Source organism: Tripterygium wilfordii, chromosome 11 (genome assembly GCF_013401445.1).
Source record: "Tripterygium wilfordii isolate XIE 37 chromosome 11, ASM1340144v1, whole genome shotgun sequence".
Taxonomy (NCBI): domain Eukaryota; kingdom Viridiplantae; phylum Streptophyta; class Magnoliopsida; order Celastrales; family Celastraceae; genus Tripterygium; species Tripterygium wilfordii.
In genome coordinates this window covers 8,842,135-8,858,878 of record NC_052242.1, presented here as the reverse complement: position 1 = coordinate 8,858,878, position 16,744 = coordinate 8,842,135, and the positions used below count along the sequence as shown (strand labels likewise).

General features: G+C 36.2%; 1 protein-coding gene across 9 annotated transcripts; it reads left to right on the top strand.

Annotated features, from left to right (window-relative positions):
- Window positions 1-9,223: 9,223 nt before the first annotated feature.
- On the top strand, window positions 9,224-14,047 carry LOC120008542 (probable low-specificity L-threonine aldolase 1). Of its 9 annotated transcripts, none has more exons than XM_038858909.1 (11): window positions 9,224-9,322; window positions 9,681-9,732; window positions 10,138-10,592; window positions 11,484-11,595; window positions 11,767-11,817; window positions 12,138-12,209; window positions 12,299-12,431; window positions 12,553-12,605; window positions 13,049-13,149; window positions 13,573-13,639; window positions 13,734-14,047. In XM_038858909.1, exons 3-11 carry the CDS (start codon window positions 10,150-10,152, stop codon window positions 13,770-13,772), a joined length of 1,071 nt encoding a protein of 356 aa, XP_038714837.1. In that variant the 5' UTR covers window positions 9,224-9,322; window positions 9,681-9,732; window positions 10,138-10,149; the 3' UTR covers window positions 13,773-14,047. The 9 variants fall into 9 exon arrangements, with proteins under 9 accessions (XP_038714837.1, XP_038714843.1, XP_038714841.1 ...); XM_038858915.1 differs by having other exon boundaries at window positions 9,265-9,322; window positions 10,144-10,592; XM_038858913.1 differs by having other exon boundaries at window positions 9,306-9,322; window positions 9,681-9,784.
- The last annotated feature ends 2,697 nt before the right edge of the window (window positions 14,048-16,744 follow it).

Genomic DNA, 16,744 nt, shown 5'->3' with positions numbered 1-16,744 from the left:
CACTGAGTAATCCCTTGTGCATGAAAATTGTTTATTTTTTATTTATCATATTAAGTAATACTCATAGTTCATTAATTTAAATTAATTTGATTAATGCTAACCTATTTGGATTACAAAAATGATATGTGTCCCTAATTCTCCCATCCCTAAACTTCCCTAATCTATGTGGCATGCCAACTTAACCTATTTCTCTCTCATAGGAGTTTCTTTTCTTATTAATCTCTTTTTCTTCTCTCACATGTCTCTCTCCTCTCTCTCGCACTTATCTTTCTCTCTCTTGTTCTTATCTTTCTCTCTCTTTCTTCTCACAACAAGGGTGACGTTTCATGGACGCTTCCAATTCCAAATGACAGATCGTTTGCCATTGATGCTTCTACAAGCTCAATCGCCCAACTCACCAACCATGGCTTCCTCTCTCAGTAGTGCCGTCGCCACTCGCATCCTTCCCGTCGCTTCCAGAGCACGATTTTCTCTCTCCTCCTCCTCTGTCGCTTCTCACTCTTCACTCTCTATTTCCTCACCATCATGTCCTCTCTCCTTTGCCAAATGCTTTCGTTTCTCTCCTTTCATCTCCCATTTAAGTCTCAATAGTCAGGTGTTCTTTGGTTTATTAATTATCAATATGTGTAGTTTGGTTTTGTGTTTATTGTTCTTGAACAATAGTGCATAGACGTGTATGTAAAATAAGGATTGCTATTGATTGAGTTGGTCTCTGAGTTATAGAGATTGAACAGATTGTCGAACGTAATTCTACATGAATCAGTCACAATTACACCTGTACATAAAAGACCACTCCTATCATCACATCAAATAGATACATTTTCTTATTACGCAATGTAACTAATTATATTGACAGTGTAATAAGCCATTGCAAGGTTTGTTTGCGTTGTTCAAAATGGGGAAAGTGTTGTGATCTATTTTGGAAAATGATGATTGGTCACGCTGTTAGTAACTAGACATGTAATAACATAATATCCTATTGGGATGTTTTGGCTCAAATAGATACGGTTCTTTATTACGCTGTCCTAATGGACAGTGTAACTAATTATTTTGACAGTGTAATAAGTCAATGTAAGGTTTGTTTGCGTTGTCCAAAATAAAGAAAGTGCCTTAGTGCGAGATCTCTTCTGGAAAATGATGATTAGTCACGTTATTTGCAACTAGACAATGTAATAAGGCAATATCCTATTTAGATGCTTCGACTCAAATGGATACAGTTTCTTATCACGTTGTCCTATTGGACAGTGTAATTAATTATATTGACAGTGTAATTAATTAAATTCAATGAGCAATAAGAAGTCAAAGTATAAAATCCTATGAAAATTCCATCTACAATAATTTCAATTCATTTTCTATGACAACTAAAACACAAACAAATTGACTCAGTGCCTTTTTTACACTGTCCAATCTGGGCAGTGTACTAAATACTATGCCCCTTCAAAATAATGTAATAAGGCATTGTACACTTCAATCATTAAAATAAGCCCAGATCGACAATATGAATGGGTGAAACAACAAGAAACAGTAAGCGATCTTGTAGATCTTCGATGTTGAAGATGAATATGTTGAACAAGAAACATCAAGTGTCTTTTCTTCTTCTTGTAGGTCTCCAGATCTCCCTAGACAGCATCATTGGAGGCTCAAATTTGCTGGTAGACGCCATTAACGGTAAGGGATGGAGAAAAATAGATGGAAAGCCGAATCGAAAGGAAGAGCTTGAGAAGGAGGTTGTCGATGGAAACCCGAGTCACAATGTTGATGCCATGGATCTTGAGTAGAAGGTCGTTGATGCCATGGATCTTGAGGAGGAGGGGGAGAGGTGGAGAGAGAAGAGAGAAGAGGGGATGAGTGGAGGATGGGGAGAGAGACAAGAGAGAGACACGAAGAGAGAGAAATTATTTAAAAAATTTTCTTTTGCTTTTATTATATTTTTCTTTTACAGGTAAGCTATTCAATTTTTTTTTAAATGGCTTTGTCAACATGTCTAGGTGGCATGCCACCTAGTTATGTAAGTTTAGGGATGTATATTTTAGGGATGTATAGTATTACCGGATTAAATTCAAACTTAGTAGTTGTCATGTCTTGAAATAAATACACTTAGAGCAATATTAACCTCACGGGTCTCATACCTGAACACGGGGTATTGCAAATTGCATCGGGGTTTTCCGTGCATTGTGTGTGCTCCTTGTATTATGCATGCATTACCCTCATGGAAAACGATAGCGTTCTCACTAAAAATAAGAAGCTAGAGTTCTTACTTATTAATCAACTTCTAAAATTATCGAGAATCCTTCTAGGTCAATTATCCAAAAAAGGGAGCTAGTTCTTAGGTCACCAAGTAGTACCAACAATCAGACAGCCAGGCCTTTAAGTTCATTAATTTTGACATTAATCATATTACTATTCTTAATGATATTAATAATAATTATTGTAAGGTGTTTCTATACATAATGATCCATAATCTAGGTGGCATGCCAACTCAACATGCCACTTAGATTAAAAAAGAATAAATAAAAAAGGTAATACACAAAACCCTACCAAGATTTCTACCTCTCTCTCATCTCTCATGTCATTATCTCTTTCATTATCTCTCTCTCACTTCGTCTCTCCCCTCATTTTCTCTTCCCTCTGTCTCTCCCCCACCCCTCTTTCTCTCTTATCTTCTCTCCGTCTCTCCCCATGAGCGGCGTTGGTGATATGCAAATTTGGAGTGGGTTGACTCGCAGTAGCGTGGGTGGTTTACAGGTGGGATTGGTGTTGGAGGCGCCATAGAATTGGACCAATGATGGAGACCGGTCGGGTGGTGATAGCCACGTCGGAGGGAGATGGATCTGAAGACTTTGATGAAGTATGGGGGTTATAACAACGTTGGTGGTGAAGGAAGAGGAAATGGAGTAAGGTTTCATCGTTTTGTAATTGTCACAAAAATCTTTGGTTGTCTTTTTTATTGTTAATGGAAAACAATATTATTTGATTTGGAAAGAATTTGGTTCATTGTTATTGCGCTTGTATTCGTAGATGACTTTGGTGAAGAATTTATGTTTTTTTGGTGCTATACAATCTGGTATTCTTTATCTTCTTAAAAATTTCGGTGGAATTTATAGATGTTGGACAACAAATGCAAAGTTCACTCACCACTGACTTTTTACATTGAGAGTGTAATTAATTACATTCACAGCGTAATAAGCCATTGCCAAGCTTACGAAGCCACCAATGTAACAACCTGCCCCCTCAATACTAGTAACACTTTGTCCGCTTTGGGCCCAACTGGCCTTCACAACTTTGTCTTGCCAGGAGGTCACCCATCCCAATATTTCTCTCACAAAAGCACGTTTAACTGCGTAGTTTTTATGGGATCTGGTGCCACCACTCCAAGAAAAACCGATTGTTACTAGTTTGAGAGTTTGACCTGTTATATTATGCACTTCACCTCAAGCATGGTCCGATGTGGGATAGTGGACATGCCTCCTGTGCCATAGGCTGTACCCCCCTTAGGAGTCGTACACTTGTGCTGACGCACAGAGCCCACATTCCACCCCTCTTAAGAGGCTCACGTCCCCGTGAGCGCACTCACGTAGGACTATGAGTACCACACCGACCCAACCTATTGGCTTCCATACCAACTATAATAGCCCCGTCCCTTAAAACCAGTAACACTTTCTCTGCTTTGGGCCCAACTAGCCCTCACGGCTTTGTCTTCCCAAGAGGTCACCCATCTCAATATTTCTGTCGTAGAAGCACGCTTAACTACGGAGTTTTTATGGGATTTGGTGTCGTCACTCCAAGAAAAACCAGTTGTTACTAATTTGAGAGTTTGACCTATTATATTCTGCACTTACCCTCAAGCATGGTCCAATGTGGGATAGTGGACATGCCTCTTGTGCCACAGGTTGTGTCACACCTTGACCCTCAGAGTATGAGGCAAATGAGAAAATGACACAACAACACCACACACAAGAATAAATCAAGCAGAAAATCAGACAACATCTCCCCATAAATTGGAGAATGCCTCCCTGCAAATGTAAAGAAATTCAAGATAGCATATATCCAACATAATCCTCAGGGCCTATAACCACCTTCTTACTACTCGACATGGAAGTCTCAATAATCTGGAGCACACTCCTGGTCATCTGACATCAATCCAGAGACACAATTTCATAATACATAAATATATATCCAAATCAAATAAAAAAACATCCAAAGTCCAAAAATAAGTTAATCATCAACCCAGGCCACCACGATCACACCCCGTCCTGCTGATCTGGAGGACCTACATCAGAAGCAGAGGACCTACTTCAGAAGCAGACACACCTAAAAGGATAAGAAAGGAGGGTATAAGCCGAATACCCAGTAGGGATAAAAAATAGAGTATAAATAAGGGCTAAAGTTTCAAGAAAGTAAATGCAACAATATGTCAATGATAAAATATGCACTCGAACCATCCAACCGAACCTCCAAACTCACCTCCAATGATCAACCAACAACAGCTCATCATTCTCAAGTATTTACAAGCACCATAATATCTAGAACATCGATAAATACTTGAGAATGTCAAATATTAGGCACAAAAGTCCCGATCACACAAAACACCACCTTGGCCCAAGATCATATATACATATATCCGGCACAAGAGTCCTGATCACACGGAGCACTCTCTTGGCCCAAATATCATAGTAACCCCAAATCCACCAACACCTTACGTGAAACACCCGAGTCCATACCCGATGATCCACCATGCCACTAATAATGCACAAAAGGAATTCAATGTTCACATACATCAACATTTCATGAAGAGCATTTCAAACATGTCAATCAAGCTTGACATTTCCAAGGTTTAAGGTACAATGAATAAACAATTATAGAGATAGCAAAAAATAGGAATAAAATAGGGGTTCGGCCCTCTTTGAAACAAACAAAGAGTAGCACAAATGAACTTACTAAACCAAAGAATTATATGATATCCACAAAGAGGAAATTCAAGGTACTTTTATGGAATTTGAAGAATCCAACAAAGATGGGAAAAATCCCTACCTCAAATAGAATTGTAAGCCCTTACCACAAAAGCAATTTATACTCCATGCAAATTCACTAACCTATTCAATGAAATAAACTCCATCAATATTTCAATGTTCACCAATCACTCAAGTCTTACATTCCATACTCTAAACTCCAACCCATTTCTTAGAAATCCACATTCTATCTTAAATTCAAAGGTTAAACAATTAAAAATCTATCACAATAGTATTTTCCTCCCAACCCAATCTTAATTAGAACAATTTGAGTCAAGAAACCTTACCTTGAAACTTGTTAGTTTTCACCAACTCAAGAATTTGAAGCCCCCTCTTGAATCGGTTCAAGAACCACACTTAAATCTAAATCCACAAAACCCATTACACCCACAAACCCTAGGTTCAAAAATTACCTTAATCCTTCTCTTTTCTTTAAGCAAGTGAAGTGTGGGTGTAATTTCAACTTTTGAAAAACCCTTGGCTGGCCAGAAAACTCGCCGGAATGTCATCGGAAGTGGCTGCCGGAGGTGGTAGAGAGGTGCACAAAAGGGGTCAAGTCCCTTTTGTTTTTGATATGTTCGGGTGAAGGTCGCATACCTTCACTCATTTAAATATATTTTTTTTCATTATTTTTTTTGTTCTATTACTTACTTGACCTTAACTTTAATTCAAATATTATTTAAGCCCTTATGAAATTCTAATTTCATCCCACAACTTTTATTCATTTCATAACTAAGTCTCATTCATTCATTTTATTTTTATTATTCTATATTTTCTTTATTTTTATTTTTGAGACGGGGTATAACAGGTTGTACCTCCCTCAGGAGCCTTACACACATGCCGACACACAAAGCCTACACCCAAAGCAAAGTTTAATCACAAGTGTGACTACGCATTCTCCCATCTTAGATTTACTTTCACTTTTGAAGCCTCGTCTCTTCCTCACACCCCCTCAATCTCCCATGGAATCTCACTAGAGAACTATGTTATATCATATAGGAGGGGTATCTGGGTCTGCCTTTGTTTTCGTTAATTTTCTTCTTCTGTATTGATAGGTGGGGGCATCCACTTTGAGCTAGTGTAGGATAAGCGAGCTTTTCTCGGGTTCTTAGCTCAGACTCCGCACACGAATCACCTGCAATGGAATGCTTTCGATATTGGCCATGAGAGAGGGAGAGATAGGAGAGAGAGAATGTGGCATGAAAGAGATGAGAGGGAGAGAGAGAGACAAGAGAGAGAGAGAGAGAGAGTATCTAAGTCACAAAAGAGAGATAAGAGTGATTTTAGGGTTTTGCTTTTTTGAATTTTGAATTTGTCCAGTTAGACTAGTTTAGGTGGAATGCCACCTAGTTATGGACAATTATGGATGTCTATATTATGGACATGCATTAGTTCCCTCTTTAAAAAAACACAATTGTTCTCTGGGAGAAGACAAAGAGAGCTATACCCCTCTAAACTCTCTGCCCCAGTCTCTGCCTCTCTCAATATTTTCTCACACTTACACATTAACATGGTATCAGAGCAGTGGTGAGTCTAACATTTTTGGCCACCTTAGCTGCCGACATCTCCACCACCTCTAACAACATTTTTTTTTGCAAGCACGGAAGAAAATTACTAACTGCGACTAACCAGAGGTTAGATAGAATAACCAAGGGCACGATCACACTCCCAAGGAGTAGTCGTATCTTTTTACACCAGCCTCATTGCCATCCTCCACCACACACGCGACTACTTACCATCTGCCGTCGACGTGTGAAGCCCACAAGCTTTCCGAAGAAGTAGAATATGCTTCTGATGCTTTCAAAACACTCGTAACATCTCTATCTTTCATTCTTAGCATGTTTTACTTGATTATGTTTTTGGTTTGAAATAAAGTTGGATACCAATTATTCTCTTTGGACTTAGATTGTAGGTCGTGAGCATCTATCCAGACGCCTTGAGCATATGTCCGGACGCTTTGAGCATCTGACTAGCTATCCGGGCACTTGGTGATGATGTCTAGACACTTTTGATTTGAGTTGAGTTTTTGCACTGCAGCTTCAAAATTATTTGACTTTTTTACCCTCAAGTTAACTGTCCGGACATCCAATGAAGGTGTTTGGATAGATATTTATTTTTTTGCATTTCTTCAGCACCAAAAAGTCTCCAACTTAGTCGATTTAATCTTGTTTTTCACAAAAATAATGAGAAACACCCATAAGTGTAAAACTAATTAAAATAATAAGTGCTTGAACATCCTAATTAGAGGATATTGTGACCTCAATTTAGAGGTCTAATCACCGACCCCAAACTTTTGGAATAAAAATTATGATGATGAACACATCTCAAAATACTATGCAACCCGTGTCAAAATCTTATTATTATATGTGTCAAGTTGGATATATTTTTATGGAAGTACTACACATCCATAATATAAACATGCATAAACTTACATAAACATGTGGAATGTCAAGTAGACTTTCTAACATGTCAATTTTAAAAATTCAAAGAAACATAAATTTTAAAATTCAAATTTCAGAGAATCAAAAATAGACCTAGCCTTCTTGTCTCTTGAGATTTCAAATTTCATTCTCTCTCCTTTCCCTCCCCCCTCTCTCTCTCTCCTCTTTTCCCTCCATGCCACTCCCCACTCCACAACTTAACTTTGTCGTCCGGCTACAAAATCAGACTCCGTCACTCCCAAATGAACCGTTGCACCATGTAGATCAAACCCCAAATGCCCTCGACCATCATCGGGCACTAGATATGCTAAAAAAATTCTGGCAAATTTGCCAAAGAAGCTTCTCTCCAATTCCCTTATTTGGATTATGGTTACAAGTTTTAAGGCCATCGCCAAAGAAGTTTCTCTCCAATTTCATGATTTGTGGGTATTGGGTTATTATCATTGCTGACGTGGGTTAGGGATTTTTTTTTGGTAATTTGGGTTTGGGGCTTGTTGGTGCTAATACGAGGGTCGTCAATGGCTATACTGTGGGTATATTATGAGTTTTGGGCTTGTTTCTTCTATGGTTTAGAGGATTGGTGTTAGTTTAGGTCATGGGTATGCACAGAGTTAAATATATTGTCAGTGTGCAATGTAAATAGGGTTTTGGTCTAAAATCATTTTGATACATGATCATTTTGATTTACAATGTAATAAGATTTGCAAAGCAAATTTGTTTGAAGGCATTCGTTCTGGCGTTTTTTGTTATGTAACATTGTAGTACGTTATTATCCTGTTAGGACTAATAATGTAATTATAATTTTGGTGAAATAATAGTAATCCTTTATCAAGCTTCTTTGTAATTGGGTTTTATTTACAAATTGCAAATGAGTTTGTCAAGTTTTTTTAAAGGCAATATAATAAGACACTAATGATTAAACTTGTTATTGCTTAGTTATTTAGCTCTCCTGTGGCTTATTAGAACTTGTTATTCCTTACTTATTTAGCTCGCTAGTGGCTTATTAGACTTGTACATTTGATAGTATATTTAGCTCAGTGGGTTATTAGGCTGTGTAATTATATTGAATAATGTAATTAAATTGTGTGTGGGACAATGTAATTAAGTTCTGTAACTCATTTGCCGAACAACTTATGACCTGAATATCTTGTTGTTAATGTAATGTAAACCAATTTAAATTTGGCATGTGCTTATTAAACTTGTTATCAAACATATAACAGTGGTTTGTTAAACTTGAATGGTTCTTCTTATTACACTGTTAATATAATTAATTACGTGAATGTAATAAGTCATTATAGCCAAACGAGATTGCAATAAAACTTAGTAGTAGCTAATGACATTGTCAATATAATAAGCCACTTGGTAGTGGGAGTAAGTTTATGAATGAAAAAATTATGGACATATATCATTTTAAATATTTTTATCAAAAAAATGAATTTGATTTTATTAGGAAAAATGAACTAATTGTCTTTCCATACAACTTCCATATGAGAAGATTTAGGAAGAAAGAAGTCTATATTCATTCAATTAATTAAGAAGGAAGAAACCAATATGATTCAAACAACCACAACTAGCAATATGCGTTGTATCGCTTCACCACCAGTCCATATCTATTTGTTGACGTTGTTGACTGACATAACACCACGTATGTACGTATTGTGACTTTTTGGAGTTGCATTACCCTTTGCATCGCATAAAGACCACCAAACCTTTTCTCTTTTCGTCTCTTTCTTTTCGTCTGTTATCAAGTTGCGTTGTGAGGTTTCCCACTTTCCATTTGTTTTTGATATCATATTCATTCACAATTCACTGTATATTCGAAAAGAGGAGCGAAACGAGGAGTGGCCCACAGTTGCGATTCTTCATTTCCTTGTACTTTTACCTCTTACTCTATTTCACAATTCTTGACAAGTCTGGCGCAGCCTTCCTGGTCTTGATTTTTCTCTGTTTGGGACTAACAAATTCAAAAAAGACACAATTGCATGTTATGAACGCTTGAGTGATTGGTGGGTAAGGTTGGGTTTTTTGAATTGAGGATTTTCGTCTGAAGTTTCTGAGAATTTGAAGGGTATGTGTCTGTTTACCTATGTCTTTAGGGTTGGTGGAGTACGTTCACTTTTGGATGAGAATTTGAGAGGATAGAGGCTCCAGAGTTGCATGTGACCTTGCAATCTTATCCTTATAATATATTTTGCTGAGTAATCATTCCCTCATAACTGTATTTATGCAGAAAAGGAGGAGCTAAATAGAGTTATTTTCAAGGAGGCAAAGAGCTTCAACTGGTCAGCTGCTGTTTCTTTTTTTTAATTCTAGACCCAAGTTTGTCCTCCCAAGGTTACCCAGTTTTTTATTTTTATTTTTATTTTTAATATTGTCATTACACTCTTCTTTGTTAATTGGGTTTGGATGCGAAAATCATCCCTTCTGTTTTGATTGAAACAACATTTCTTGAGAACAGAGTGACCAGGAAAAGTATCATTCATCCCCAAAACTCTTAAAAAACATGTAACTACTTGTACTAATTATTTGCTGATCACCTCTTAAAAACTAGTCTAGCAATAAAGATTGATTTTCACATCAATTTCTGTTTTTAATTTCTCATGAAAACTGGTGCTTGATAGAATATGCATCACTCATGTGTTTCCCCTCTTTGTTTTATATTAATATTATATCTTCTGTCGGAATAGTTTCAGCTAAAAATGGTGACTAGAGCGGTGGACCTTCGATCGGATACTGTCACAAAACCAACTGATACAATGCGGGCTGCTATGGCAACTGCTGAAGTTGATGACGATGTGTTGTGTTATGACCCGACTGCCTTTTGCTTAGAAATGGAGATGGCAAGGATTACAGGAAAAGAAGCTGGTCTGTTTGTTCCATCAGGTACTATGGGCAACCTCATAAGTGTACTTGTTCATTGTGAAATCAGGGGAAGTGAAGTTATTCTTGGAGACAATTCTCATATCCACATTTATGAGAACGGAGGGATCTCCACCATTGGAGGTGTGCATCCCAAGACTGTGAAGAACAATAAAGATGGAACCATGGATATTGATTTGATTGAAGCTGCAATTAGGGATCCAAGAGGAGAAATTGTTTTCCCAACTACAAGACTTATCTGCTTGGAAAATACACATGCAAAGTAGGTATACCATTTCCATGAAATTGTTTTAGATGGTGGTAGGGTAGCATATTATTTTATGCTTAGATGACTAGATTCCTACTTTGTTTTGAAGAAGTTGGATGACGTTCTTATGCTTATTTTCTTGGTGGAATTTTGGTGGATTTGTAGTTGTGTTTTATTCTAATGTTGCTCGTATCTCTTAATACTTTTCTTAATGGCCGTTCCTTGCATGTGGGGCAGAAAAGTAAGATTAACGAAAATTATTCAATTTGAAAAATATTTCCACTGTCATTTACCTTTTCCCCAATCCATCTCTATTTTTCAGCAGGACCAACTTGTCAAAGCTTTGTCCTTTCCAACTTTGGCTAAGCTACTAGAATGCAGTCAATACACATGGAACTCTCTGTTACTACATTCAAAGATGTATTACAGTGCTCCCATTAACCATTCTGTGTGTTGGCACCTGCAAGTCGTGAATCCTATATATATGTCTCCATAATGATATGGAAAGGGATTGTCAAGTGGAAAAAGAACTTAGCCTTGACTGGATCACATAACGTTAGCAGGGTGGTCAATTTTGGTGCACTTTACATGATACTGAATCTTCTACATTGTTTGAGCCTTTGTGCAATGGCTAACTTATAAAGAATGGACATATAATAACAGGCTACAGTGAAATGGAAAATGAAATTGCTTTCAAATATACATATTCGCTTTGCTTAAATCTCTTACTTTGTTTTATGGAAGTTTAAATGTTTCATTGTTGATATTTAACTAAATTTCTAGTGTGAGTTTTCGTCACTCTTTCCAACATAGCTGTTACTCTATTCTTTTTGCAGTCTTTTTTAATTCATTAGAATTCTTTCTGCAGTCTATAACATCTGATAAACAACTTTTTATTTTTTGCAGCTCTGGTGGTAGATGCTTGTCTGAGGAATACATAGATAGAGTTGGGGAGTTGGCTAAGAGCCATGGTTTGAAGCTTCACATAGATGGAGCTCGCATTTTCAATGCATCAGTTGTGAGTAAAATTTTCAGCATGTTCACTTATATAACATTGCTGCTCTATGACTTGTTTTGCTATCATCCTTATGAAAGTTGTTACAAGGAGAATGATATTGTTTAATTTTAAATCTTAATGAGGCTTATGAACGTCTGATTAGGCATCTAATTTGACAAATACTGTCTGCAGGCACTGGGAGTTCCTGTCCATAGACTTGTACAAGCTGCTGATTCTGTTTCGGTATAATCACTTAATACCTGTGCTATTAGTTGTTTTTCACTTTTTCTTCATCTGAAATACCATAATTCTATTTGTTTTCCTTTCTTTACATAAATCATTTTCATCTCCTAATGCTGATTTATCCTTGGAAAGCAGAACTTGTAAGACAACAGACCTAACTAATAAAGGGGTTTCTTTCAGTGTGTTTCTATGTTTCTTTTATATTCATGCATCAGTTGTTTTGAATCATGGCTTATTCAACTCTTCTAAATTATATCAACAATATACATGAGTTACGATATTATCTAGTGTTCTTCATGTATCGCCTCAACTGGCATCAGGTCTGCCTCTCAAAAGGTCTGGGTGCTCCAGTTGGATCTGTGATTGTTGGCTCAAAAACATTTATTGCCAAGGTAGTAATCTTAATTTTCAAGTTGGAGAAATACTCTCTCTTCTGATCTCGCGGAAATGGTGCCAAACTTTGTTGCTTCTGCTTCTACAGGCTAGAAGGCTTAGGAAAACCCTAGGAGGTGGTATGAGACAGATCGGGATCATCTGCGCGGCTGCGCTGGTCGCTTTACAGGAGAATGTGGGAAAACTTGAAGCTGATCACAAGAATGCTAAGATATTAGCAGGTAATTAACACAACTGAGACTGGTTCAAATATATGAGCTATTTTGGATGGAAACCTACTGCTTGGGCTTTTCTTATAAGCATAACTTTCCATTTTTTGTACATTTTTTCACATTGTATCAGATGGGCTGAATCACATCAAAGGACTAAGAGCTCTTCCAGCGGAGACCAACATTGTGAGTATCTTCTTTTTTTTCTGAAGCTTAAACTATTTGCTGATTCACTGTATAATATTGGAAATCTGCTTCAATTTGCAATATCAAGTACATGTGAAATTAAAAAAAAAAAAAAGAAGATTTAAATAGTTAAGTTTTGATCAAATGACAAAGTTCTGGTAGGTTTTGATTTTGTTTCATATTGAAGTTCTTAGTTTAGCTGTTATTTACCTGTGTGCTGTTAGTTTGTATTTTTTATTTTGTTTTTGCATTTTTTTCCTTTCCTTTTGGGGTTTGAGGGGTTGGGAGTTTGTTACTGGTAGTTTATTTCAAAGACAAAAGTATGTTTTATTTTCTTGGTCTTGCTTTATTATCTCAAAATCTAATCCAGTGGTTGCTGTTACCTATTTGTCTAAACAGGAGTACTCTATTTACCTTTTTCTTGTAATATTTAATATGACCAGATATTTTTTGACATACTGGAGGATTCAAAGCTTACAGCAGAAAAACTTTGCGAGAATTTAAAAGAACATGGTGTGCTTTTGATGCAAGAGGGGCCATCCAGGTCAGTGTAAAATTTTGAATCTCTCTAAAATCTATTATTTTTGCACTGTACTCTGTATAGTGCTATTTTCCATATCTATTGAATATGAACTTCTAGTTCATCAGCAGAGTTCCCGCTGTAACGCCTGATACTCGTTAGTGTTTTAACAAGTATGTGATGTTAACTTTTTGGCTAAAGTTCTGTTGATGAAGTTATGCTTTATTAACAAGATCAATGATTGATTAACCTTACTTCGACTCTGTTAACTTTGTTAAATATATAATCCAATTCCTCATAAGATGATTCTACATTGGCGATATAAAAGCATAACTTACTATATTTATTTTTACTAAAGAATGACAACATTGCTAAAAGAACAGTGAGTCTTCGGAGTGTTAGAGAGATCTAGCAGCTTAAAAACTAAATACTTATTGTTGGTTTCAGAATTAGAGCCGTCCTTCACCACCAAATCTCAGAAGATGATGTGCAGTACACTTTGTCGCGCTTTCAGGTGATAGATATTGCTATGATTTGCCTCTCCATGCATTTTGTATTTTTCCGTTTTGACAACTCTATAACACTTGGTGTTTGTCTGAATATTTCAGCAAGCCTTATCTGGAGCAGAAAATGAAAATTGCAAGTAGTGGACAATAGTGATTCGCTCCGCTCTTTCCTAAGATGCTTTTCCATAGTTTTCTCTAAAAACGTCGGGATGTATTGATCATTCGACTATCTTGGTATCTTTTAATAATTTCAGCAACCATGCGTTTGCTGAAAATGTGATCAATGGCACTAATGCTGCTTTGAAGTAAATTTCCCCTAAATACGAATATGTTTCAAAATCTTTAGGCCAATATTGTTTATATGTAATGGACATTGTTCACCCCCGTGATGACCAACATGCTAAGAAAACTTAAGATGTGGTGCTGAGTCCTTGCTTTGATGCACACTTTACAAACTGCAGCCACATATCAAGAGAAGTCTTCCCCACTGTTCACAAATGGCTGACAGACAATATAGGAAACCCTGAAATAAAAAGATAGAAAAGCAAGAACTTGAGATTATATAGATTCTGTCGGTATCAGTTGTAATATTGGGTGACTGATTCTCTTTTTAAACCATTTGGAACCTCTTCTCCGAGACAAAAATTTGCTAAAAATAATTAATTACAATATTGCTTCTACAGTGAAATTCTAAAATCCAAAGATCATCTGGGCATCCTTTTTCCCTTAGCTTTAGCATCTGAAATCCTAAAATTCCTCCCAATATTGCTTCTTTTTTTTTTTTCCCTACTGGTATTGTAAATTGGAATTTGGATATGGGTAGCCTGTTATAGGTTTGGCCCGGCCAATTGTAATTTATTTATTGATTTAGTTTTGATCTTTATAAATAACAAGCTCTTTAATATGATATTGATCGGTGTCTGCTCGTAATCATGAGACTGCTAATAAGAGAGAATAAAAATTGCTAATAAAAAATCTTTTAATTATCTTGAAGTATCGAAATCCTCAAAATAATCACAAAAAGTAAACGAGGTAATCATAACGGCCCCGCTAGTTGTACATAAAAGTCTTATACATAAGTGTACCTAACACAAGTGGCATGCCACATGTGTTGTTGACTGTATCTTAAAGCTTTTGGCTTTTCAAAGTGTAATTGAAATTCGAAATTGAAACTGATGTAATTGAGCGGCATTTAACCAAAAGAAAAAAGCAAAAACCCTAAAAGCAGACGTGATGTTCGAGAAAGCAGTGGAGAGATGAAGATCAATTCTCACAAATGGAAGTGAGCGGAAAGTCGACAAGATTTGGGCAAAAGAAGATTTACAGGTAAATCCAACAATTTTGACGAGATTTAAAGTAAATTATTTGAACATTTATATTATTCTGTCATTGTTCTTGAACTATGTCGTCGGTGTTCATGAACAATTTCGACAAAGTTCTCACAATTTGCGGGTAATTTTCCAACAGTGTTCTTGAATGTGATATACCAACGCGATTATACAAATTATTTGGAGGTTGATGCCTTGATATTTGTTATATTTACATATTTGATGGGTATTGTGACACTTTCTTGGGTAAAAAATTTGTTTGGGTATGGATATTGTACTTATAATTACATATGGCTTAGTCTGAAAAACATATAACAATACTGAGATCTAAAAGGGTTCGATGAAGTGTTTTTTGGTTTACCATGTATTAATATAGTTATTACACGTTATTACATAGTAGTCATATGTTATTATTTGATAATGACATGGTATAAATTGGGTTTTAGTTGGTGCTGAGTATTTAGTGTTTATCATTGTCATCCTTTATCCATAATCACACATTTTGATATTTATATTACATGTTCATGGTCTTCAGAATGACAAAGATTAGAGCAGTTAAGAAAAGAAAGATTGACAAGAATAGCGATATGGTTGCCTCTTCTTCAAAAGAGAAGGTGGTTCCATCCACGATGAAAGAGAAGAATATTCAAGCCAATCAGTATAGGTCAAACATCCTAGGGATTATATCCCTAGTAAAGAGCCTTAATTTTAAGAGAATACATCGAAGGAGTCGTAAAAAGACTCCATTTTGGTGGATGTACAAAAGGTTTATGAAAGAAGATGAAATTGAAGTGAAGACTAGGAAACAAGATAAAGTGATAAGTGACATAATTTCTACATTTGACGAGAGCAAAGGATGTTTTGTGATGGGCAAGAAGAAGGTTCATTTAAGTGATAATGACATAACTCTGATTTTTGGAGTTGTCTCAGGACCAAAGACAATGAAAATTGGCAGGAACAAGAAGCCAATAAACAATTCATTTGTTGACAGAAGGTTTGCAGAAATAAAACACATGAAGGCAAGTAATATAAAGAATGCATTGACAGAAGCATTATATGGGGGAGGAGATAATGATGCTGATGATGTTGCGCGGTTGATGATGTTATACACATGTATAAAGTTGTTCTTCTCAACGAGATCTGATAGTATCCCATGGGCATTCATCAAATATGTTGTTGACTTGGAAAATGTAAAAAGGTACAATTGGTCGAAGGCAATATCTGATAATTTGATGGAATCCATCAGAAAATACAGTAGAAGTCCTCACAAAGTTACCGGATGCGTGACTGTGATGTCGGTAAGCAAATTAATATGTACTTAGTTGTTGGAAATATGTAAACTTGAATTGACAGAGTGTTATTATCTTATTATGCAGTATTGGTTTTGTGAGCACACAAATGTATTTACCCCAGTTCATTCAACCATGTTTCCAAGGTTGTTGAAATGGGACTTAAAAGGGTGGTCAAAAGATTTTAAGGCAAAACACATAAAGAATTTAACTGCTGATCAGGTATGTCATAAATACACATTTAATATAGATTATAACATGTTATGTGTGTGTTATGATTCTTCTCTGTTAAATAAGATTGATATTTTAGTGTTTGATGATTGTCAAGTAAAAAAGCATATATTTATTTTTATTACACATTATTATAACCTAAATAAACATTTTAATGTTTCTCAGGTTATTGATGGTATGTTAATTATGTCCGAAAAAGAAAAAACAGCACTAGAGAATGAACGTGCACTTTCTGATTCTGACACAGATGATGATAGTACAAGCT

Coding starts and splice junctions, on each gene's coding strand:
- LOC120008542 (XM_038858909.1), top strand. CDS start 10,150: ATGGTGACTAGAGCGGTGGACCTTCGATCGGATACTGTCACAAAACCA. Junction 11,818..12,137: donor AAGCTGCTGATTCTGTTTCG/GTATAATCACTT, acceptor AACTGGCATCAG/GTCTGCCTCTCAAAAGGTCT. Junction 12,606..13,048: donor TTCCAGCGGAGACCAACATT/GTGAGTATCTTC, acceptor TAATATGACCAG/ATATTTTTTGACATACTGGA.